This window comes from Corythoichthys intestinalis, chromosome 2 (assembly GCF_030265065.1).
Source record: "Corythoichthys intestinalis isolate RoL2023-P3 chromosome 2, ASM3026506v1, whole genome shotgun sequence".
NCBI classification, from domain to species: domain Eukaryota; kingdom Metazoa; phylum Chordata; class Actinopteri; order Syngnathiformes; family Syngnathidae; genus Corythoichthys; species Corythoichthys intestinalis.
Window position 1 is genome coordinate 7864398 of NC_080396.1, and position 26004 is coordinate 7890401.

Consider the following 26004-nt stretch of genomic DNA (forward strand, 5'->3'; position numbering starts at 1 on the left):
CATTAAATGATAAATCTTTTTTCAGGGAAACATATTTTTGTACATTCAACATCATTTGGGAGGGTCTTAGCTTTCATATGAGCCATTTCTGTGCCATATTTTGTCGGTCAACTGGTGTTGCTTTTTTTTTTTTTTGGGGTGGGGGGTGGGGGGGGTGCACCATGTATGCTAGGAACACTACTGCGTGTGACCATTCTGTCACTCTGTCAACATGCTACTAACTAACGCAGCACTAGAAATCTAGACATGATCATCAATAGCGTACCGCACGAATGCTACTTTTAGCCCGTGACGTCGCCATCGCCTGAAGTGGGTCAACATGGACACGCCCTCGCATAAAATCTATGTTATTATTGCATGTTTTCTGCCGGTAATCTTTCAAAAAAGAAATGCCGAGTAAACACTGCTGCTATGGAACTTGTAGAAACAACTCTAGACATTACGACATATGATACGTTTCCCAAAGCCAAAAATTGTGAAGAATGGATCAACTTGCGCAGATGTCCAAAAGACCAGTTTAATGCCAGCAAGGTGAAACCATTCGTATTTCATATGCAATAAACATTTTGTTGGGGACCATGGTCCTACAGAGGATGAGGAGGTAAGCCATTTTGATATTTTTACTTATTTTTTAGCAAGGCGTTTTGCTGTGCTGCTTCTGTCTGACAATGAATGACATGGAAAAAATTAAAATGGTATCTGACTGCCACTGTTGTTACCTTTTCTGTTGTAAAATAAATAACTTTAGTAAGGGGGAAGTGTAAATAAATTATAGAATTAATATTTGTTATCAATGAAAAAATTACAAGTGTTCATTGGCTGTCACTGAGTAGCATTTGCGATCGCGACACAAAAATTGCAATGTAAATTACTCCAAGAACCGTCAGAGATGTAAGACAACCAGAGGATATAATATATAAGAAAGACAGGGCATATGGTGGTAAAGGATATATTTTTGAAACAAGAGAATGTCATGGTCAGTGGCGTAAGGCAATGCAAACAAGAAAAAGGTGTCGATAAAAAAGCAACCTCTGGATCAGGTCGGCTCTATTTCCCGTCTTTTTCAGCCCCCAACACTCAAGCCATCTTTTTAACTGAACATTTGTATGTTCTTCCACATCTTTACCAGTGAACTTGGTACCAGGGTCATCATTTTCAGACAGAATTGGTAGGTTTAGCTCAGTAAACATCTTGTTCGTACACTATTTCCATGCATTTAGCATTAGGGACCAACGCGAGCTTGACCCGCCTAGCAACAATTGCTAACGTCATGAATATTAATGAGCAAAAGTGACGTGCTGCGTGCGGTACGCCGTTTTGGTTGTTGCTGTCACAACCAGAATTGCTGGAGAAAAAAAGGGTGTACCCCGATGCAATGTTTTGGGTGGAATGCAATCCAAATTCGTTTTCTACATGTAAAATTACGTTTGTGAAGCCATTTTCATTTTCTGACATGCTCATCTTTTCATGGACGCTAAAATTTAAACATAATTAAAATAAGGCTGTCAAAATTATCGCGTTTACGGGCGGTAATTAATTTTTTAAATTAATCACGTTAAAATATTTGACGCAATTAACGCACATGCCCCGCTCAAACAGATTAAAATGACAGTACAGTTTAATGTTCGCTTGTTACTTGTTTTTTGGTGTTTGGCACCCTCTGCTGGCGCTAGGGTCCAACTGATTTTATGTGTTACACTATGAGTGAGCATAGTGTTGGCGGGCTATTAGAGTTTATTTTTTGATTGAAAATTTTCCAAATGTTATTAAAACGAATACATTAAGAGGGGTTTTAATATAAAATTTCTATAACTTGTACTAACATTTATCTTTTAAGAACTACAAGTCTTTCTATCCATGGATCGCTTTAAGAGAATGTTAATAATGTTAATGCCATCTTGTTGATTTATTGTTATAATAAACAAATACACAATACTTATGTATAAAGATGGACCCGAGATGCCGATCGATCGGGTCCGATCACGTCATTTTCAAAGTATCGGAATTGGCAACAAAATATCGGACATGCCTTTTTTTAATATATATTTTTTAATTAAATCGTTTTCTAATTGTATTTAACGTTACAGACAAAATGTCTTACACTCATCCAGAGCTTAAAGTAGGGCTATCAAATTTATCGCGTTAATGGCGGTAATTAATTTTTTTAAAATTAATCACGTTAAAATATTTAACGCAATTAACGCATGCGCTGCACGACCCACTCACGCATTGTCGCGTTCAATGTATAATGGAGCCGTTTTACCTATATATAGAGCTAAACGGCAGCGTAAAATGAGTAGAGCGAATTTTGGCAGCCTTTGGAGCATTTTTTTAATGGCTAAAGCCTTACAATCCCTCTCCCTACGATTAGAAATATCATGGGAAGAAATGTGTGGAAGAAAGGTAGTAATTGATCTTTTTCTTAACACCCTATGTTATTTCCCACTGCAGAGAAGATATATCAATTGGTACCGCTACGCACAGTCATGGTTGCACTTCCCATCATGCATTTAGGCAGAACAGTTAAATGGCTACAGTATCATTTACTGGAAGCTCAACAAATACACTAGATGGCAATATTTAGTCACAATATACAAAGTCACATTTATCCTTTAAGAATTACAAGTCTTTCTATCCGTGGATCCCTCTCACAGAAAGAATGTTAATAATGTAAATGCCTCCTTGAGGATTTATTCTCATAATAAACTAATACAGTACTTATGTACTGTATGTTGAATGTATATATTCGTCCGAGTTTTATTTATTTTTTTTCTTAATGCATTGCCAAAATGTATATGATCGGGAAAAATGATCGGGAATGATCGTGAGCAAACAAACATGATCGGAACAACCCTACTTATGTACCGTATGTTGAATGTATATATCCGTCTTGTGTCTTATCTTTCCATTCCAACAATAATTAACAGAAAAATATGGTATATTTTATAGATGGTTTGAATTGCGATTAATTGTGATTAGAGCTGAAATGAGTACTCGAGCAACTCGAGTAACTCGAGTTTAAAAACTGATCCGAGTAATTTTATTCACCTCGAGTAATCGTTTGTTTTGACAGCTCTAAGCATCACGTTTTGCTCGGACAACTTTTAATGCGGGACAATGCGCTGTCACGTGCGGAGTGGAAGAAGGAAAAAAAAACAAACTTACTGCAGCCGACAGCCGCCACAAACGACGCCGACGTTGCTAAATACTAGCCCGCACGATGCTACGTTGGTAACAGATACCGTCTGATGCGTCTCATAGAGATCACATGAATGTTGAAGTAGATGCGAAATGACAGACTCGGCCGCGTCTGGGTAGCGTTAGCAAACAGCCGCCATCTTAAGCAGTAGAGCGCTAAGCGCTAATAAAGAGCGCTAAACGCTAATAAATAAGATTAACGTTACTGTCGCTACTAGCTCACGTAACGTTAGCCCTGCGGAGGGCTAGGTTTCAATTAATTATGACCACTGTCGATGCGTGGCTAACGTGTCTTACATACAGGCTTTAACATAACATAGCATTGTGGAGTGATGAGGGTGTAAAATAAAAACATAATCATGCTAACTATTAATTTTAGCTCAGTAGTCATTGCTGGATAAAACACCAAGTAGCACTGGTCCCTAATGTGCTCCAATACAGCCTGTATCATACATTTATTTTGAACACTGCAAAAACTCAAAATCCTATCAGGACTTACAGTTTAGACTAACTTAAAACTTAACTAGAACTTAAAAATGGCTTGACACAAAGAGAAATTCAATTGAAACACGTGGGAAAAAATCCTAACTTTTAAGTGATGTGTGTTATCAAGCATAATGGCATTTTTAGGTTATATATATATATATATATATATATATATATATATATATATATATATATATATATATATATATATATATATATATATATATATATATATATTTTTTTTTTTTTTAATAAGATCTAAAGGTTTTTTGAGTGAAAGCAGTGAATTAGTCATTTTTTTAAATTCTAGTTACATCTGAGATGTTGTTGTTGGCTGTTTTCAACAATATACATCGAAAATAAAGACATTGATTGACTGAAAATGGTTCAAGATTAGATGAAATGTCTTGTTTTCTCATGTATATTTATAATTGCTCTTCACCTAAAAATATTTGTTTTATCCGATTACTCGATTAATCGATAGAATGTTCAGTCGATTACTCGATTACTAAAATATTCGATAGCTGCAGCCCTAATTACGATTAATTAATTTATTAACTGTGATTAACTCGATTAAAAATTTTAATCGTTTGACAGCCCTAAATTAAAATTAAAAATACAGTTTTTGATTTTAATCAACCACTCACCAAATAGCCATCACAATTCAAATGGATTGGACATTCAGCACTGTTAATGGAATGGCTAAAACACTCCGCCCATGATGATAGTCACTTGACCAGCAGAGACAAAAAGGCCAGAGCTAAAAATGTAAAGGGCAGGTGGGGCATAAAAAGTGTCTGGCAATGGAAGATAAAAGCCATCATTAGGGAATGAATGAGAAAGGAGGGCAAAGGCTCAGTTAGTGAGTGGTCCTGGTCTACACATTTTTAAGGGGGTTCAGGGATAGTGACATTATTTCTTATATTATTCTAGAAAGCTAATGCCCCACTCTCCCGTCATTAGCGGCAAGATTCTCTATTATTACTTGACCATTGAAAAAAACATTGAGATTCATTTCATAACCAAAAGAGCAACTCCGGAGACAAATTACAGTATCACCCTCGGCCAATTTAAGATTAGGCAGCTGCTAAAGTAAGGCTACAAAACACAACAATAGTTTTTCCAACAGTTTTGCATGTACCTAATTGGCACCTCTATGGAGAAGCATTGACTACATTTAGCCACAGAATAAAGCATTCGGGGAGAATCAGGGGTAAAAATGCAGCGTCCTCACTTTTATGGGCATCTTCCTTATTGTTGTGTCACTCCAAGAAATGCATAATTAGCACTAAAAGAACACATTTTGTGTTTTTCTACACTCCTGCCGCTGCTGATACGGAAAAAAAAAATAAAGAGCTCCGGTGCTGGTTACTTTCTGTGGGAATTAGAGAGCTTGTCTACAATGGACGAAGTTCGAAATGGATCCGTCTCAAAATAATAATTTTACAATCCGTCAGGGTTTGTGTTAGTTCTTAGCAGTGTTGTTTTTGGCAGCCCTTTTAATATTTGTCTTCGTCTCAGTCTTTTGGACAATGATACTTATTAGTCTTAGTCATACAGTGTATCACAAAAGTGAGTACACCCCTCGCATTTCTGCAGATATTTAAGTACAGTGGGGCAAATAAGTATTTAGTCAACCGCCAATTATGCAAGTTCTCTTGAAAAAATTAGAGAGGCCTGTAATTGTCAACATGGGTAAACCTCAACCATGAGAGACAGAATGTGGAAAAAAAACTGAAAATCACATTGTTTGATTTTCAAAGAATTTTTTTCCAAATCACAGTGGAAAATATGTATTTGGTCACCTACAAACAAGCAAGATTTCTGGCTGTCAAAGAGGTCTAACTTCTTCTAACGAGGTCTAACAAGGCTCCACTCGTTACCTGTATTAATGGCACCTGTTTTAACTCATTATCGGTATAAAAGACACCTGTACACAACCTCAGTCAGTCACACTCCAAACTCCACTATAGCCAAGACCAAAGAGTTGTCGAAGGACACCAGAGACAAAATTGTAGACCTGCACCAGGCTGGGAAGACTGAATCTGCAATAGGTAAAACACTTGATGTAAAGAAATCAACTGTGGGAGCAATTATTGGAAAATGGTAGACATACAAGACCTCCCTCGATCTGGGGCTCCATGCAAGATCTCACCCCGTGGCGTCAAAATGATAACAAGAACGGTGAGCAAAAATCCCACAACCACACTGGGGGACCTTGTGAATAACCTACAGAGAGCTGTGACCAGAGTAACAAAGGCTACTATCAGTAACACAAATCCTGTACTCCCAGACGTGTCCCCCTGCTGAATGGTAAATGGTGTTATACTTATATAGCACTTTTCCACCTTTCAAGGCGCTAAAAGCCCTTTACACTACCTCGCCATCTACCTACTGGTGACGCAGCACCAGGAACAACGTGGGGTTCAGTATCTTGCGCTCTTTGCGCTCATCAGGGTGGAGAATCGAACCCACAACCTATGGTTTGGGGGACAACTACATGTACAGGCCCGTCTGCGGTTCGCTAGAGAGCATTTGGATGATCCAGAAGAGGACTGGGAGAATGTGTTATGGTCAGACGAAACCAAAATAGAACTTTTTGGTAGAAACACAGGTTCTCGTGTTTGGAAGAGAACGAATACTGAATTGCATCTGAAGAACACCACACCCACTGTGAAGCATGGGGGTGGAAACATAATGCTTTGGGGCTTTTTCTCTGCAAAGGGACCAGGACGACTGATCTGTGTAATGGAAAGAATGAATGGGGCCATGTATCGAGAGATTTTGAGTGAAAATCCCTTTCATCAGCAAGAGCATTGAAGATGAGACATGGCTGGGTCTTTCAGCATGATAATGATCCCAAACACACAGCCAAGGCAACAAAGGAGTGGCTTCGTAAGAAGCATTTCAAGGTCCTGGAGTGGCATAGCCAGTCTCCAGTTCTCAACCCCATAGAAAATCTGTGGAGGGAGTTGAAAGTCCGTGTTGCCCAGCGACAGCCCCAAAACATCACTGCTCTAGAGGAGATCTGCATGGAGGAATGGGCCAAAATACCTGCAACAGTGTGTGAAAAGCTTGTGAACAGTTACACAAAACGTTTGGCCTCTGTTATTGCCAACAAAGGGTATCTAACAAAGTATTGAGATGAACTTTTGGCATTGACCAAAGACTTATTTTCCACCATGATTTGCAAATAAATTCTTTAAAAATCAAACAATGTGATTTTCTGTTTTTTTCCCCCACATTCTGTCTCTCATGGTTGAGGTTTACCCATGTTCACAATTACAGGCGTCTGTAATATTTTCAAGTGGGAGAACTTGCACAATTAGTGGTTGAGTAAACACTTACGTGCCCCACTGTATGTAAAATGTTATTAAGTGTCATTCAAAAAACTACGTCACTAACTCCATTTATGTCCAGCTCAGATCTTACATCCATTCAAAAGTGAGGCAATTTGCCAGAAAACAGTGAATGATATCTGTCATAAACATTCATTAATGCTCATGTCATAACTATCTAATCTAGTCTAATGACAATTTAATGGCGCCACTGTCAAATACCATAACTAGCAATTAATGAAACAACTGGAACAGTAACTGAAGAAATAATTAGCACAGAACATTAATTAGGGCCCGAGCACTAGGCGTGCGAACACATACAGTGGGGCAAATACAGTGCCTTGCAAAAGTATTAGGCCCCCTTGAATCTTGCAACCTTTCGCCACATTTCAGGCTTCAAACATAAAGATATGAAATTTAATTTTTTTGTCAAGAATCAACAACAAGTGGGACACAATCGTGAAGTGAAACAACATTTATTGGATAATTTAAACTTTTTTAACAAATAAAAAACTGAAAAGTGGCGCGTGCAATATTATTCGGCCCCTTTACTTTCAGTGCAGCAAACTCATTCCAGAAGTTCAGTGAGGATCTCTGAATGATCCAATGTTGTCCTAAATGACCGATGATGATAAATAGAATCCACCTGTGTGTAATCAAGTCTCCGTATAAATGCACCTGCTCTGTGATAGTCTCAGGGTTCTGTTTAAAGTGCAGAGAGCATTATGAAAACCAAGGAACACACCAGGCAGGTCCGAGATACTGTTGTGGAGAAGTTTAAAGCCGGATTTGGATACAAAAAGATTTCCCAAGCTTTAAACATCTCAAGGAGCACTGTGGCCATTGTATTGCCATTGCATTGTGGCCAAAATTAAACTTTTTGGCCACAATGCAAAACGATATGTTTGGCGTAAAAGCAACACAGCTCATCACCCTGAACACACCATCCCCACTGTCAAACATGGTGGTGGCAGCATCATAGTTTGGGCCTGCTTTTCTTCAGCAGGGACAGGGAAGATGGTTAAAATTGACGGGAAGATGGATGCAGCCAAATACAGGAACATTCTGGAAGAAAACCTGTTGGTATCTGCACAAGACCTGAGACTGGGACGGAGATTTATCTTCCAACAGGACAATGATCCAAAACATAAAGCCAGATCTACAATGGAATGGTTCAAAAATAAACGTATCCAGGTGTTAGAATGGCCAAGTCAAAGTCCAGACCTGAATCCAATCGAGAATCTGTGGAAAGAGCTGAAGACTGCTGTTTACAAACACTCTCCATCCAACCTCACTGAGCTCGAGCTGTTTTGCAAGGAAGAATGGGCAAGAATGTCAGTCTCTCGATGTGCAAAACTGATAGAAACATACCCCAAGCGACTTGCAGCTGTAATTGGAGCAAAAGGTGGTGCTACAAAGTATTAACGCAAGGGGGCCGAATAATATTGCACGCCCCACTTTCCAGTTTTTTATTTGTGAAAAAAGTTTAAATTGTCCAATAAATTTTGTTCCACTTCACGATTGTGTCCCACTTGTTGTTGATTCTTGACAAAAAATTAAAATTTTATATCTATATGTTTGAAGCCTGAAATGTGGCGAAAGGTTGCAAAGTTCAAGGGGGCCGAATACTTTTGCAAGGCACTGTAAGTATTTAGTCAACCACAAATTGTACAAGTTCTCCTACTTGAAAAAATTAGAGAGGCCTGTAATTGTCAACATTGGTAAACTTCAACCATGAGAGACAGAATGTGGAAAAAAAAAAATGAAAATCAGATTGTTTGATTTTTAAAGAATTTATTTCCAAACTAGAGTGGAAAATAAGTATTTGGTCATCTATAAACAAGCAAGATTTCTGGCTGTCAAAGAGATCTAACTTCTTTTAACGAGGTCTAACGAGGCTCCACTCGTTACCAGTATTAATGGCACCTGTTTTAACTCATTATCGGTATAAAAGACACCTGTCCACAAGCTCAGTTAGTCACACTCCAAATTCCACAATGGCCAAGACCAAAGAGCTGTCAAAGGACACCAGAGACAAAATTGTAGACCTGCACCAGGCTGGGAAGACTGAATCTGCAATAGGTAAAACGCTTGGTCTAAAGAAATCAACTGTGGGAGCAATTATTAGAAAACGGAAGACATAAAAGACCACTGATAATCCCCCTCGATCTGGGGCTCCATGCAAGATCTCACCCCGTGGCGTCAATATGATAACAAGAACGGTGAGCAAAAATCCCAGAAGCACACGGGGGGACCTAGTTTATTACCTACAGAGAGCTAGGACCACAGTAACAAAGGCTACTATCAGTAACACAATGTGCCGCCAGGGACTCAAATCCTGCACTGCCAGACGTATCCCCCTGCTGAAGCCAGTACACGTCCAGGCTCGTCTGCGGTAATTGGTCAAAACGGGATGAAAAGACTATGTTTTCTTGTTTTATTAAATTACCAAATATACCGACATGGTCAAAATTACATCGGTCATCGTGAAGACTTTCGGTAACGGTAAATTTTCGGTATACCGCCCGGCTCTACGTCCTATTTGCGTTTCGTCCGAGTTGCGCCAAACTGCGAGGCCCCGTTCAGTCCTGCTTGCAAGCCTACTTTATTTTAGTTAACTAACCAAAATGTGTCTTTCGTTTTGGTTTTCCGCATTAAGTTTGTTTTTGTTCATTACAATAACCTTGGTTTCTATCCAGGAAGAATGTTACACTGCTTTGAGTGAAGGAAAAAAAAAAAACATTTTCATTGCACATTGGTGTGGATTATCATTTTTAGTATTACAGTGATGCATCCACACATTTTCCCAATCTGTAACGCTGTTGACTGCAGCCCGGAAAATGCATGGATGTACATTCCTTGAGGCTAAGGCGTGCTGGACTAGCTAAAGTAAACTCACCTTTGCAGCCTCCTTTGGAAGGTCGAATGGGATGCGCTGGCGGATTTTGGGGGGAAGTTGACTGAGTACCTCAGACTTAAGACGACGGATCATGATCTGGCTCAGCTGCTGGTGGAGCTCCTCTAGGTTGGATGCCCCCCGACAATCCCACTGCCTGCGGGGCCCAAAGTACCTGCAGGCGTGGCATTAAGAGTTAAAAACCTATTACAAGCCCAGGAAAACTTCTTTTGATATACTTATTTACAGAAGTACCCTCAAGGAGTAGTTAAACAAATTTAGAAAATCCCACCTGGGAACTGCAAGGCATTACAACAGTATCGCATTGTGAATAGCGGAAAAGTTCTACTGGCGGTTGGGGAGTGATATCTTTGCGTCCGGGCAATTTGCAGAGCAGAAAAGTCATTTGTCTCCAGGCCATGGCAAACTTTCACAACTCATGAGCCAGGGTTTTGGACAAAAGTGGCCTTGTAGACAAAGGCTGGTTATCTGCCATTCGTGTTGGCTGGACAAAATGAATAAGGGCTTGCCAAAATCTTTCCACTTTCCACATTGTTTTCAAACTTGTGTTTGACAAGAAAGGGAATTTAAAAATATATACTGGCAGTTATATATACTTTTACCCATATGAAAGAATGGATAAAGATACTCCATGCCTTGCCAGTCTATGGACATGTGACCATGAGGTGAGAAGTGATTTATGGCTGGCATTTTAAATCATTACCCGCAAAATTAAAAAAAAAGATAAGCAGCATGTTTTTCAAGATATTAACATTGCATTTCCAAAAAGAGCAAGCTATTTGAGACACTCCGATTAGTCAGTTTTGTTAAAGGGGAAATACAGTGTATCATAAAAGTGAGTACACCCCTGCAATTCTTTCAGATAATGCTCAATTTCTCCAAGAAAATGATTGCAATTACAAATGCTTTGGTAGTAATATCTTCATTTATTTTGCTTGCAATGAAAAAACACAAAAGTGAATGGGGAAAAAAATTAAATCATTATCATTTTACACAAAACTTCAAAAATGGGCCGGACAAACATATTGGTACCCTTTGAAAAATCATGTGATGCTTCTCCAATTGGCACATAACAGGTGGTGGCAATAACTAAATCAAACTTGCAGCCAGTAAAAATGGATTGAACTTGACTTAACCTTTGTCCTTGTGTGTACCACATTGAACATGGAGAAAAGAAAGAAGACCAAAGAACTGTTTGAGTACTTGAGAGGAAGCATGGGCAATCTCAAGGCTACAAATCCATCTCCAAACACCTGAATGTTCCTGTGTCTACCGTGCGCAGAGTAAAATCAAATCAAATCAAATCAAATTTATTTATATAGCCCTTTACAAAACCCGGAAGGTCCCCAAAGTGCTTTACAACAAAGACAAACATGGCACATAGTAGATAAAAGGCAGGAAAGTATTATACAATGACATTAGGAAGAAAAAAAGAAAAAAGAAACGAAACAACGCATCACCATTAAAGTCAGACAGAAAATAAAACAATAAAACAGATAAAATCCGAAAACATTAAAAACCCTAAAGAAATAAAACCAGGCTAAGCTAATCTTGGGGAAAGGCGAGTCTAAAAAGGTGTGTCTTTAAACGAGATTTAAAAAGGCCCAAATTTGTAGTGGTGCGGATTTCAGAGGGAAGACTATTCCATAACCTGGGTGCAGCAACCGCAAAAGATCGGTCTCCCCACTGTTTGAGTTTGGACCTTGGGACTTGCAAATGAAATTGGCCGGTAGTCATCAATAAGTGTAAAGCCCATGGCACTGTGGCTAACCTCGATGTGGACGGAAAAGAAAAAATAGACGCGATATTTCAACGAAAGCTTGTGCAGATGTTGGATGTGAAAGAATATTTTATTCATGCTTATAAAACACAATTATTAACTGCTGTGAAACTTTATGCTCGCACGTGAAACTTTATTCATGTTCGTGCGTTCCAAATATGTGTGCTTCATATATTCCTTTGAACTTCCACATTGACATCTGCTGACTGCCTCATCAAAATATGACTACCAGCCAGAGCTCGTTTCCAAGGTCATAACTCAGGATGTTTTTCTGTGGAAAATCCCCAGGTTGGACTTTAATAACTTTCACTTCTGTTTCACAGTAAGCATCCAGTTTTGAGAAACAACACCAAATAAGGAGAAGCAGTTAGAGCTGACTTACTTCCCAAGCTGTTGCTATTCTGAACTAACCAATCATTGCACACCACACACCCACTGTTACTCAATAAAAATGCAACACGGGAACTCGGCAGTTGGGAGACAACTCGCGACGCTACACAGTCGTGTGGAACCTCGCAGCTGCCGCCCGTGTGCACGTTTAACTTTGAAGCTGACTCAAGTGATTCCTGACTGCAAATGGTTTCATCCCTGATAGGTGGGAGGTTTCGCTCCTTGTGACTGTCGAATATAATACTCGTGTGTTTTATTTCCTGACAGTGGACAAAGAACCTACACAGACATCCCAAAAAGTTCAAGCTGTCCCGTAGTCCGAGCGTACGACAGTGTCAACCTGTACTATCCGTCGGAGCCTGAATGAAAATAGACTGTTTGGTAGGATACCCAGGAATACCCCACTTCTGACCCAGAAACATAAAGCCAGGCTAAAGTTTGCCAAAACTTACCTGAAAAAGCAAAAAAACGTTTTGGAAGAATGTTCTCTGGTCAGATGAGACAAAGGTAGAGCTTTTTGGCAAAAAGCATCAACATAGAGATTTACCTGAGAAAAAAACGAGGCCTTCAAAGAAAAGAACATGGTCCCCACAATCAAACATGGAGGAGTTTCCCTGATGTTTTGGGGTTGCTTTGCTTCCTCTAGCACTGGACTGCTTAACCATGTGCATGGCATTATGAAGTCTGAAGACTACCAACAAATTTTGCAGCATAAGGTTGGGCTCAGTGTGAGAAAGCTGGGTCTCCCTCACAGGTCATGGGTTTTCAGCAGGACAATGACCCAAAAAACACTTCAAAAAGCACTAGGTTTGAGAGAAATTACTGGAGACCTCTAAAGTGGCCAGCAATCAGTGTACACCCGAATCCCATAGAACACCTGTGGAGAGATCTGAAAATGGCTGTTTGGTGAAGGCACTCTTCATATCTCAGAGACCTGGAGCAGTTGGCTAACGAAGAATGGTCTAAAATTCCAGCAGAGGACTGTAAGAAACTCATTGATGGATACCAGAAGCGGGTTTTTGCAGTTATTTTGTCTAAAGGTTGCGTTACCAACAGTGTTGTCACTGTAATCTGATTACTTTCTTTCAGTAACGAGCAATCTAACGCGTTCATTTTTCCAAGCCAGTAATCTGATTAAAGTTAGTTTCCTCGGTGCGTGTGCGTTACTATTTTGTTGTTGCCTCATACTGTATGTAGAATGAAGACTACTGTTGTCATGTACAAAGAGCATTTGAATAGAAAATACTGCTCTTGAGTTTGGGAGTGACATCACATCTCACGTTTTCTCATCGGGAAAGAAACGGGTCACGTGTATTACCATGCTGTGTGCGTGCGCGTCGTCTGCCACGGTGGTCAACAACATAGCATGGCTAGTTGGCTACCTATCCGGATGCTAACGGTAAAGGAGCCGGAGAGAAACAACAAACGGCTGCATTTGCTCACTGAGATACAACAATTACTTCACATATCCGTCCAGTAAAGATGACAAAAATATCTCAGTGATTGCAAACTCTGCGCTGGCTCAGAAAGACTGTCATAAGCTAAAAACTCGACATCTAATTCAACAAGGAAGCACTTGGAATTACAGCACAACGCGAAAAAACTGGAAAAAAAGCAGACAGGTAACGAGACAGCCAGCACTTCTACAGTTTGTAACCAGCCTTTATACCGTATTTTTCGGACTACAAGTCGCTCCTGAGTATAAGTCGATCCAGCCATAAAATGCCCAACGAAGAGAAAAAAAACATATACAAGTCGCACCGGGGTATAAGTCGATTTTTGGGGGGAAATTTACTTGATAAAATCCAACACATAGAAAAGACATGTCATCTTGAAAGGCAATTTAATATAAAAATACAATAGAGAACAACATGCTAAATAAATGTACAGTGTACAGTGTATGAACAACAAAATGTGAATATACTGCCCTACGTTACGGCTCGGTCCTGGCTATACAGCGAACTCCCAAAAGACAATGCTGGACGTCCGTATAATTTGCTGAATCAATTTGGTCCTCGATAGAAAACAGGTTCGCATCAACGTAAATAAATGATAATTAGGTACTATTAGTAATAAGTAACAGGTTAGCATGCGTTCGCTATCATTAGCACATCGTTCAAACAACCACACAACTGGCTCTAAGTGTCCGATCGCGGGTGGAAAACACACAACAACAACAGAAAAGATGATACACGCAGGCGTTGCCTCTGTAGAGATGATTTAAAAGCATAAACAATGAAAGTAGGTTCGCAGCCGTCTATTCTCTCTAGCTAACTCGCCCACTCAACTCACTCAGAGCTACGTAGCTGTCCGTCTTCTTCTGGCGTGTCACGTAAACAAGCGCGAGTGCGCCCTCACGTGGGCGTGAAAGCGCCACAAACTAAATGCAGCCATTTCAAGATAAAAAAGTCATTAATACAATTGAACATACACTGCCAAAGGCAGAACACGAACGTGGCCATAGCTATAAAGAGTTATTTAGATAACTATAGCATAAGAACATGCTAACAACTTTACAAAACCATCAGTGTCACTGCAAAACACCAAAATAACATGTGAAATTATATCATAATGTGTTAATAATTCCACACATAAGTCGCTCCTGAGTATAAGTCGCACCCCCAGCCAAAATATGAAAAAAAACGCGACTTATAGTCCGAAAAATATGGTAAGCTACTTTTAAAGGAACTTAGTTACTTTGATAATAATCAGTAAAGTAACTAGATTACTTTTTTTTAGGTGTAATCAGTAATCAGTAATTAAATTACTTTTTTAAGTAATCTGTGACAACACTGGTTACCAAGTATTAGGCTGAGAGTGTCAATACTTTTGTCTGGCCCATTTTTGGAGTTTGTGTAAAATTATGATTTTTTAAAATTGTTTTTATTGCAAGCAAAATAAATGTAAATATTACATCCAAAGCATTTGTAATTGCAATCATTTTCTGGGAGAAATTGAGCATTATCTGACAGAATTGCAGGGGTGCCAATACTTTTGGCCAGCAGTCTAAGTACACATAATGCCGAGGGACTTGAATATACAGGATTTAGTCGGGAGGAACATAGGTGCATCTGTCAAACTGCCATTAACCATAACCCATTATGTTTGGATCAAAATCATGAAAACTAACAAAAACACAAGACGACTCAGTCTTACCTGTAATGAGCATTACAGTATCTCTTGGCATAATCAGTCCATGTTCCCAACATTTTGGGATAAAGTGCATCGATTTGCATAAAAAGCTGTGAAACACACAAACAGGAAACATTCTTAACATCTTTCAAAATCTACAAACAGCTTGAAATCATATCATGTTCAATCATTCACGATGTGTGCACATTCTGAAGTGCATTATCAACATTATTAACGTCTCACTGCTTGCCTTTCCCTATCTGTAAATTAATTGTTCACAAGGCACACGCCGTTCAGGAGAAGGATTTTTACACCTCGATTTAATTAAGAGCTGAAAAAATTGACACGTTAAAAAGTGAAGCATTGAGTCACAGGCGACAAATATGTACACTATTTACACAAAATGTATTCTAGAGCTGCAGCTATCGGATATTTTAGTAATCAAGTATTCTACTGAAAATTCCTTCGATTAAACAAATAATGGGATAAGGCATTTTTAGGTAATGAGCAATTATAAATATACATGAGCAAACAAGACATTTCACCTAATATTGAATCATTTTTTGACAATCAATGTCTTTATTTTAGATGTACATTGTTGCAACAACCAACAATTGCATTTCAGACGTGAATAGAAAAAAAACAATTCACTGCTTTCACAAAAAAAAAAAAAAAAAAACTTGAGATCTTACAAAATGTCTTCTGACCAAAAAAACGCTTGATGACACACATCACGTCAAACACACATCACGTGGTTTTCCCACGTGTTTGAAATGATTTCATTTGTGTCAAGCTAATTTTCTGTGTTTTTACAAGGAACTGGAGTCTCATATACAGTCCCTGACAAAAGTCTTGCCGCTTATCCATTTTGTAGAATTGCTAATAACCTGACTTTTAATTATTCAATTGGTTTCAGAAATGGCTCATATGAAAGCTAAGACCCTCCCAAATGATGTTGAATGTACAAAAATATATTTGTTTCACTGAAAAAGGATTTATCATCTAAGGAAGACATAAAGGTCAAATTTTGGCAAGACAAAAGTTTTGTCACCTACAGAAAGTAGTGTGAAAATTGAACAAAAAATGTACTTCAAATACAAAAACATGTTACATAACATAAGCCAATTAAGTAGTGGTGTTGTGAGATCCAAATTTAATATTTTGTATGACTTTCATGAGCTTCAGCAAGGATTTATACAATTCATTGATGAAGTCATCAGGAACATCAAAGAAAGCAGTCTTCCATGCCTCCCAGAGTTCATCAGCATTCTTGGGTTTCGTCTTCCATGCTTCCTCTTTCATCCTGTACATGTCTGGTGCCTGGCCTGGCCAGTCCTGTAGGATCTTGATCTTCCTTGCCTTGAGGAACTTTGAGGTAGATTGAAGTATGTGATGGAGCAACATCCTGCTGCAGAATTTGTCCCTTTTTATGGTTAGGAATGTAAGAGGCAGCTAAGATTTGTTGATATTTCAGACTATTTTTGTTGCCTTCCACCCTGCAGATCTCTCGCACATCCCCGTACTGGATGTAACCCCAGACCATGATTTTGCCACCACCAAACATCACTGAGTGAATCTCAGATCCATGTGGGCTCCAGTAGGTCCCCTGCAATATTTGGGGCAACTGTGGTGTAAATTAATTAAAAGATTCATCTGAACAATTCACCTTTTGGCACAAAACTGTGAAGTTTGGTGATATGATAAATCTTTTTTTCAGTGAAACAAATATATTTTTGTACATTCAACATCATTTGGGAGGGTCTTAGCTTTCATATGAGCCATTTCTGAAACCAATTGAATAATTAAAAGTCAGGTTATTAGCAACTGTTTCTACAAAATGGATAAGAGGCAAGACTTTTGTCAGGGACTGTATATAGTTGTGCCTGTTGCCAAGTTGGATTAAAAGTGCCAAAGACCAACTCCACTCTCTGCTCCTTGTGTTCTAACCGACACCCCGAGGCAAAAGAACCATAAACATATTGAACCTAGAACCTCATACAGTCCATTAGTCCAAATTAGAATCAATAAGAGAATCAAGAACGAATCGAATCGTCTATCGAATCTATCAAGCAATATTGATCATGGAATCGTAATTGTAAAAATCTTATCAATTTCCATTGCTACTCTCATAGCAATCAACATGCTCGTGCAAATGCATGCACGCAAGCACACAACGATAAATCGCAGCCGGGAAAATTCCTGCCCTCATTTTTATTTATCGTGCAATAAATTGACTTATTGCATATCGCGACAAGCTTATGTACAGGCGCGTCTTTTAAAATGTTCTGCGAGCAGTAGTTACATAGCTTTTACAGTGCGTGCTAGCTTATTTGTTTTAAATATTTTTTTGTAATACGAAGTGGAAAAAAAAAATGTCGAAAAACCTTTTGTAAACTGAATATTTCGTTTACAGTAGGGTTCATATGTTGAGGTACAACTGTATTTTTATTTATGCATGTTTTTCCCAAAATATAGTTGGACTGTTTACCACCAGGCTTTGCTAGTTCTCCGGGTGAAACCATGTATTTTATTTAATTCATTGTATTTCATCAAGTCTTCCAGCTATAATAGAAATGAATGTATTAATGCATGTGAGCATTGCATACACACACACGCGCATCATTATTTTTGTATTTGCAGGAGTAATGGCAGGTAATCAGCACCACTGTGAGAGCTCTATTCAGAATTCAGCACTTGTTCATCATAGGCTTTACAGACATCCCTCCACCCCCAATCCTTCTTTACACTGTTGAAATAATAGGTGGGTGGAATGAGGGCACATCCCGAACGGTGCAGCATGCCCTGAGCCGTGCGCTAACTTGATGTCAGCCACAGTGAGTAATGATGGCAGCGCAATGAAGACTGACAGAGAGGAAAGGGACCGGGCTTATCAGATTTATACGACGGATGATAAAATGTTATACGCGGTTTCACATTCTACTATTGGAGAGGGAGACTTCTCGAAAAAGCAACCTCGCCGCTGCACTCGAGACTTGATAGCTCAATGACAAGCCGCTTCTTCTCTGAACTAATGAGCCAGACAATTGCTGGTTCCACTCTTTTCGTTTAATTTGCTGACAATTTGTCTGACAACTTCCAGAAAACAAGCAAATATACAAAGAAGAAAAAAGCGAACATCCACGCACCAATTTGACAATGTGAAGTGTGAGATAAGTGAAAACGCTCAGGGGAAGAATACTTAGCCGTCCTCCCAGTTAAAGTGAATTGGATGTCTGTTGCTGTCAATGGCAGCCAATGAGTCATTTTGGGAAATAACAGTAAAGCCGTTATGTTTTCTTAGTTTCAGAATAGCGTACTGCACAAATACTATTTTTAGACCATGACGTCGCCATCGTAACGCAGAAAAGGGTCATTGTAGACACGCCCTCGCATACAATCTATGTTAGTTTTCTGCGGTAATCTTTGAAAAAAAGAACATGCCGATCAAACACTGCTGCTATGAAACTTGTAGAAACGACTCTAGACATTACGACATATGAAGGATGTTTTCTTTACGTTCTTCTACGTTTCCCAAAACTAAGAACGGTGAAGAATGATCAACTTGAGTGGACGTCCAAAAGACCAGTTTAACGCCAGCAAGGTGAAGCCATTCACATTTGATATGCAGTAAACATTTTGTTTGGGGCCATTGTCCTACAGAGGACAAAGAGGTAAGCCATTTTGATATTTTTACTTAACTTTTAGCGTGGCATTTTGCCGTGCTGCTTCTGTCCGACAATGAGTGACCTGAAAAAAATTAAAATGGTACCTGACTGCCACTGTTGTTACCTTTTCTGTTGTAAAAAAAAAAAACAACTTTAGTAAGTAGGAAGTGTAAAAAAAACAACTATTGAATTAAGATTTGTTATTAATGAAAAGATTAAAAGTGTTCGTTTGCTATCAGTGAATAGCATATGCGATTGCTACACAAAAATAGCAATGTAAATTGCCCCCAAGAACACAAGCAGAGGATATAATGTATAAGAAAGACAGGGCATATGGTGGTAAAGGATAGATTGTTAAAACAGGAGAATGTCATTGTCAGTGGCGTAAGGCAATGGACACAAGAAAAAGGTGACGATAAAAAAAGCTAACTCTGGATCAGCTCGGCTCTTTTTCAGCCCTCGACACTCAAGCCATCTCTTTAACTGAACATTTGTATGTTCTTCCACATCTTTACAAGTTAATTTGGCACCAGGGACATCATATTCGGACAGATTTGGTAAGTTTAGCTCAGTAAACATCTCGTTCGTACACTATTTCCATTTACTATTAGGGGACAAACGGGATGTTGGCCCGCCTAGCAACAATTGCTAACGTCATGAATATTAATGAGCAAAAGTGACGTGTTGCTTGCGGAAAGCCAGTGTAAGTGGTAATATGCCCAAGTTACTTTGTCAAACTCATTTCGGGCCCACCACATTATTGTGTGTAGCCTGCGGAAGCTAATCATGTTCATTTATACAATGTTGCTTGTTAAAATAATGGTCATATAAAATTTCTGTTGGACCAAATGAAAAACTGAGGACTAGAAAAATCTGATTTCGTTGTTTACCTTTTTCCTGTTCGTTTTTAAAACATTTTTTAATTCTAAATTGAAATTTAGAGAATATGAACTGTTTTGTCTGTTTTTCATTTTAAAAAGAATGCACTTAATATTAAATTAAAAAAAGAGAATATGAAGTTTTGCCCCTTTTGATTATTCGTGTTAAAAACTAAAAAACATTTAAAAAATCAAAGGATAAAAAACAGAATATGTACTATTTTTTTTATTTTAAAAGAAAAACAAAAAATAAACACATTTATAAAATAAAATATTTATTGTTTTCACAATTTTTTAATGGAAAGAAAGTATAAACGAACTAATTTTCCCTTCTCCAACAGCGATCTCTGTTGGATGAAATCATACACGTCAGATAGGAAACATTCAAAGTTCAAATTGGTTACTCATTATTCCTCATATCTCACTTGTTCTACGTGTGTACCACAGGGCTAAATTTTGGGCCCTGTTTTATTTAGCATGTATGTAAATTACATGCCATATCAGAGGCGGGGCTAGGATTTTTCTGAAACAGGGGCCAAGAAGGGGACACGCATTTAACGCCATACTTTTAATCACTCTCCATAATATTCATACAGTGTATAACAAAAGTGAGTACACCCCTCGCATTTTTGCAGATTTTTACAGTAATTATACAGTCCCTGAAAAAAGTCTTGTCGCTTATCCATTATGTAGAAACAATTGCTAATAACCTGACTTTTAATTATTCAATTGGTTTCAGAAATGGCTCATATGAAAGCTAAGACCCTCCCAAATCATGTTGAATGTACAAAAATATATTTGTTTCACGAAAAAAAGATTTATCATTCAATGAAGACATAGAGGTCAAATTTTGGCAAGACATAAGTTTTGTCGCCGACAGAACGTAGTGTGAAAATTGAACAAAAAAATGTACTTCAAATACCAAAATAAGTACTGTATTTAGTCAACCACTAATTGTGCAAGTTCTCCCACTTGAAAATATTAGAGAGGCCTGTAATTGTCAACATGGCTCGACCTCAACCACAAGAGACAGAATGTGGAAAAAAAACAGAAAATCACACTGTTTGATTTTTAAAGAATTTATTTGCAAATCATGGTGGAAAATAAGTATTTGGTCAATCCCAAAAGTTCAACTCAATACTTTCTTATGTACCATTTGTTGGCAATAACGGAGGCCAAACGTTTTCTGTAACTCTTCATAAGCTTTTCACACACTGTTGGTGGTATTTTGGCCCATTCCTCCGTGCAGATCTCCTCTAAAGCAGTGATGTTTTGGGGCTGTCGTTGGGCAACACAGACTTTCAGCTCCCTCCTCACCCAGTGGCGTCAAAATGATAACAAGAACGGTGAGCAAAAATCCCAGAACCACACGGGGGGACCTAGTGAATGATCTACAGAGAGCTGGGACCACAGGAACAAAAGCTACTATCAGTAACACAATGCGACGCCAGGTACTCAAATCCTGCACTGCCAGACGTGTCCCCCTGCTGAAGAAAGTATACATCCAGGCCCGTCTGCGGTTCGCTAGAGAGCATTTGGATGATCCAGAAGAGGACTGGAAGAATGTGTTATGGTCAGATGAAACCAAAATAGAACTTTTTGGTAGACACAGGTTCTCCTGTTTTTGGAGGAGAAAGAATACTGAATTGCACCATACCCACTGTGAAGCATGGGGGTGGAAAAATCATGCTTTGGGGCTGTTTTTCTGCAAAGGGACCAGGGCGACTGATCTGTGTAAAGGAAAGAATGAATGGGGCCATGTATGGAGAGATTTTGAGTGAAAATCTCCTTCCATCAGCAAGGGCATTGAAGATGAGACGTGGCTGGGTCTTTAAGCATGACAATAATCCCAAACACACAGTCAGGGCAACAAAGGAGTGGCTTCGGAAGAAGCATTTCAAGGTCCTGGCGTATCCTCGCCAGTCTCCAGATCTCAACCCCATAGAAAATCTGTGGAGGGAGTTGAAAGTCCGTGTTGCCCAACGACAGCCCCAAAACATCACTGCTCTAGAGGAGATCTGCATGGAGGAATGGGCCAAAATACCAGCAACAGTGTGTGAAAAGCTTGTGAAGTGTTACAGAAAACGTTTGGCCTCCGTTATTGCCAACAAAGGGTACATAACAAAGTATTGAGATGAACTTTTGGTATTGACCACACTTATTTTCCACCATGGTTTGCAAAAAAAATTCTTTAAAAATCAAACATTGTGATTTTCTGTTTTTTTTCCACATTCTGTCTCTCGTGGTTGAGGTCTACCCATGTTGACAATTACAGGCCTCTCTAATATTTTCAATTGGGAGAACTTGCACAATTAGTGGTTGACTAAATACTTATTTGCCCCACTGTATAGATGAAGTCAACAGGAACATCAAAGAAAGCAGTCTTGCATGCCTCCAAGAGTTCATCCATATTCTTGGATTTCGTCTTCCGTGCTTCTGCTTTCACCCTGCCACAGACCTGCTCAATGATGTTCATGTCTGGGCTGGCCAGTCCTGGAGGATCTTGATTGAAGTATGCGATGGAGCACCATCCTGCTGCAGAATTTGTCCCTTTTTATGGTTAGGAATGTAAGAGGAACCTAAGATTTGTTCATATTTCAGACTATTTATCTCTCAGGGTGCAGACAATTAAAAAAACGTGTGGCATTTGCCTAGGCCCACAGTCTGTTAAAAGGATAGACGCTGGAAAAGTGGCAAAAGGTGGATTTTTCAGATGAATCTTCCATTGAATTACACCACAGTTGCCGCAAATATTGCAGGAGACCTACTGGAGCCCGCATGGATCCGAGATTCACTCGGAAAACAGTGAAGTTTGGTGGTTACAGCATTAACAAAATCATGGTCTGGGGTTACATAACATTTATTATTTTGTGCCCACCCCCTTTAAGTTCAACTAGACGCTTCCTATAGCTGCAGATCAGTCTGACACATCAATCAGGACTAGCTGGCTAATTCTTTTATACAAAACTGCTGCAGTCCAGTCAGATTCCTGGGATGTCTGGTATGAATTGCTGTTTTTAGGTCATGCCACAGCATCATCTCAAAGGGGTTCAAGTCTGGACTTTGACTTGGCCACTCCACAACGTGTATTTTCTTCTTCTGAAACCATTCTGAAGTTGATTTACTTCTGTGTTTTGGATCATTGTGTTGTTGCGGCATCCATCCTCTTTTTAGCTTCAACTATCTGATAGACGGCCTCAGGGTTTACTGCAAAACATCCTGATAAACTTTTGAATTCATTCTTCCATTAATGATTGCAATTTGTCCAGGCCCTGAGGTAGCAAAACAGCCCCAAATCATGATGCTCCCTCCACCATACTTCACGGTGGGGATGTTGGTGAGCTGATCCATTTTTCCTCCACACATGACGTTGTGTGTTACTACCAAACAATTCAACTTTGGTTTCATCAGTCCACAAAATATTTTGCCAAAACTTCTGTTGAGTGTCCAAGTGCCTTTTTGTGAACATTAAACGAGCAACGTTTTTTTAGACAGCAGTGGCTTCCTCCATGGAGTCCTCCCATGAACACCAATATTGGCCATAGTTTTACATATAGTTGATGTGTGCACAGAGATATTGGACTGTGCCAGTGATTTCTGCAAGTCTTTAGCAGACACTCTAGGGTTCTTTTTTACCTCTCTGATTATTCTGCGCTGAACTCTTGGCGTCATCTTTGGTGGACAGCCACTCCTTGGGAGAGAAGCAACAGTGCCAAACTCTCTCCATTTGTGGACAACTTCTCTGACTGTCGATTGATGACCATCCAGAATTTTAGAGAAGGTTTAATATCCTTTCCCAGCTTTATACAAATCCACAATTTTGCAGGTCTTCAAACAGCTCTTTTGACTGACCCATGATGCATATCAGACAATGATTCTCATCAAGACAATTCTTATCAGGTGTGTGTTTTATAGTGGGCAGGGCAGCTTTAAACCACTCATCAGTGATTGGGCACACACCTGACTTAAATTGTTTGGTAAAAATTGGTTTCAATTGCTCTTTAAGTCTCTTTAGGCAGAGGGTTCACTTACTTAGTTTCCCCCTTCTGTCATTGTTTGCATATTATCCTCATTAAAATATGAAAACCTATAAATGTTTGGGTGGTTTTAGTTCAAGCAGACAGTTTTTTTCATCTGTGAGATTTTGACAAAGATCAAATCATATTTGATGGTGATTTTATGGAGAAATGTGAGAAATTCCAAAAGGTTCAGATACTTTTTCATACCACTGTATAATCATAAATAGTTCACATTATGAACTGTTAGAAAATCATTGAAAGCATGCAAATGTGTCATTAGTGTCATGATTAGCTGATGACTTGCTGACAATTCTTGCTATGTGGAGACTTGCAGGAAATGACGTGACTTAATATACAGTACCTGCAATCTAGCATTTCAATACAACATACATAAAAATATCATAATTATAAAACAAAAAAAGGAATGACTGTTTTGCTCACCAAATAACATTGTCCTCCGAAAAGCCCTTCTTATTGCCTCCAAATTCAATAGATTCTGTCCCTGTGTGCTTTGTTATTACTCGTCTCATTTATTGCGCTGCATTCATCTCTTCATATTGGTTTTTGCAAATGAAGTTTTTTCTACAGGACAAAGGTTATTGGAATATACAAGATCCACCAGGATACAAGATGAAGATGCTGGAGTGAATTAATTGGTACTTTTCTGACATATTGGCAAGAGCAGAGCTCACTTTATGGCCTGCTCAAGTAAGAATCCATTTTCAAGTCCAATATTATAATCTGTTGGGATCAACTTCTGTATACTCCATTTTTACATGTGACAACAGTTAAACTAATATCCAGTAAGACAAAGGTGTCAAACTCTCGGCCTGAAGGCCAGATCCGGCCAACCACATCATTTTGTGCAAAAGTAAATCATGTGCATTGATTAAAGTTTTTTTTGCAAAAAAAAAACAAACAAAAAAAACACTACATTCATTTTTTTTTGTAGTCCTCAATGAAAGATTAGGACCTCTGTGAAGGAGGATAAACATTCAACAGAAAAAAATAAGACTGAATAGTTTTATATTTGATAATTCAACAGAAAGCAGGTTTGGTCATAGGAGTTTTGGGCCTTAGCACATACTATGGTCAAAACAGGTTATATACAGTAGACCAACAGTGCAAACTAGTGTAAAGAAATAAATATATATCGCATCTAATACAAAAAAGTTTTGGAGGATATCTCTTTTTGAGGTTAGGTATTGCTCCCATCGCCTTATAAAAAGTACATGCATACAATCACGCTTCTCGAACACACACATCTACAGTATATACAAATTGAAAATACTGATAGTGGAAAAAAATGAAATATAACATTGAAAAAAAAAAAGTATTTTCAAAAAGATTGACATTAAACTAGTTCAGTTCCATTTTTTCAGGCATGTCACACATTTTCGCTCTAAAACAAGACACAGGGCCCTAACCCTAACCCTAAAATAACTGATCAATCATCGACAACTGTGCAAACATGTCATTGCAACCCAAATGACTTACAGCTTATGCCAATGAAACATAAGGTTTTATGATGGCAGTAATGACACAGAATAAAGCAAGCGAATACAGAAAAGTAGCTGTGGCCATTAACTCTTTCACTCCCAGCCATTTTCACCAGAGCAAGGCCCTTCACTCCCGGCCGTTTTACTGGATTTTGACTGATTTTGCAAGGCCCACAGAAAATTCTGTTCTATTGCTATATAAACATGGAACCCACCAAAAGAAAGATTAGACTCTCTTCTTTCAGCAGAAAAAAAAGTTAGTTCGTATCTTTTTCCATTCTTTAGATATCAGCATTAGAAAATAGCTTATTTTGAGCAATTTTCCAATTTCTGATGAAAAAAAACGGAGAAAATGAGCTGATTGTAAACACATACATTTCAAACAACTTTGACTTTAACACAGCTATTTTTTGCTTTAGTTACATCCCAAACATCTGAATAATGTTTTCCTTTTACAAGATAACATGAACAACCAAACAAATAGAGCTTTTGATAGCAAAGTAACAATTTATTCACACATAACTAACTGAGAGATGACGCTTGGTGGCCGCGACAGTGGGTTAAACTTTTCCCTCATTGCCGCCTGTCTCGTAAAGATGTTTTTTTTTTAGTCTTTCTTTTGTGGTGACCACAGCCTCGTTCGCCTGGGGAACTTGTGTTCCTGGGGGGGGGGGGGGACTGGTTTGGCCGTGCGCGTTTCCG

The 26004-nt window shown here is 38.8% G+C and overlaps 1 protein-coding gene across 4 annotated transcripts in view; it reads right to left on the reverse strand.

Moving 5' to 3' along the window:
• The window catches only part of zranb3 (zinc finger, RAN-binding domain containing 3), a 311366-nt gene that overhangs the window by 234768 nt on the left and 50594 nt on the right, over positions 1-26004 (reverse strand). For all 4 annotated transcript variants that reach the window (XM_057819173.1, XM_057819181.1, XM_057819189.1 and 1 more), the window contains 2 exons: positions 15266-15351; positions 9922-10093 (listed from right to left, as the gene is read on the reverse strand). In XM_057819173.1, coding sequence (XP_057675156.1) covers positions 9922-10093; positions 15266-15351 — 258 coding nt within the window. The remainder of the gene's footprint in view (positions 1-9921; positions 10094-15265; positions 15352-26004) is intronic.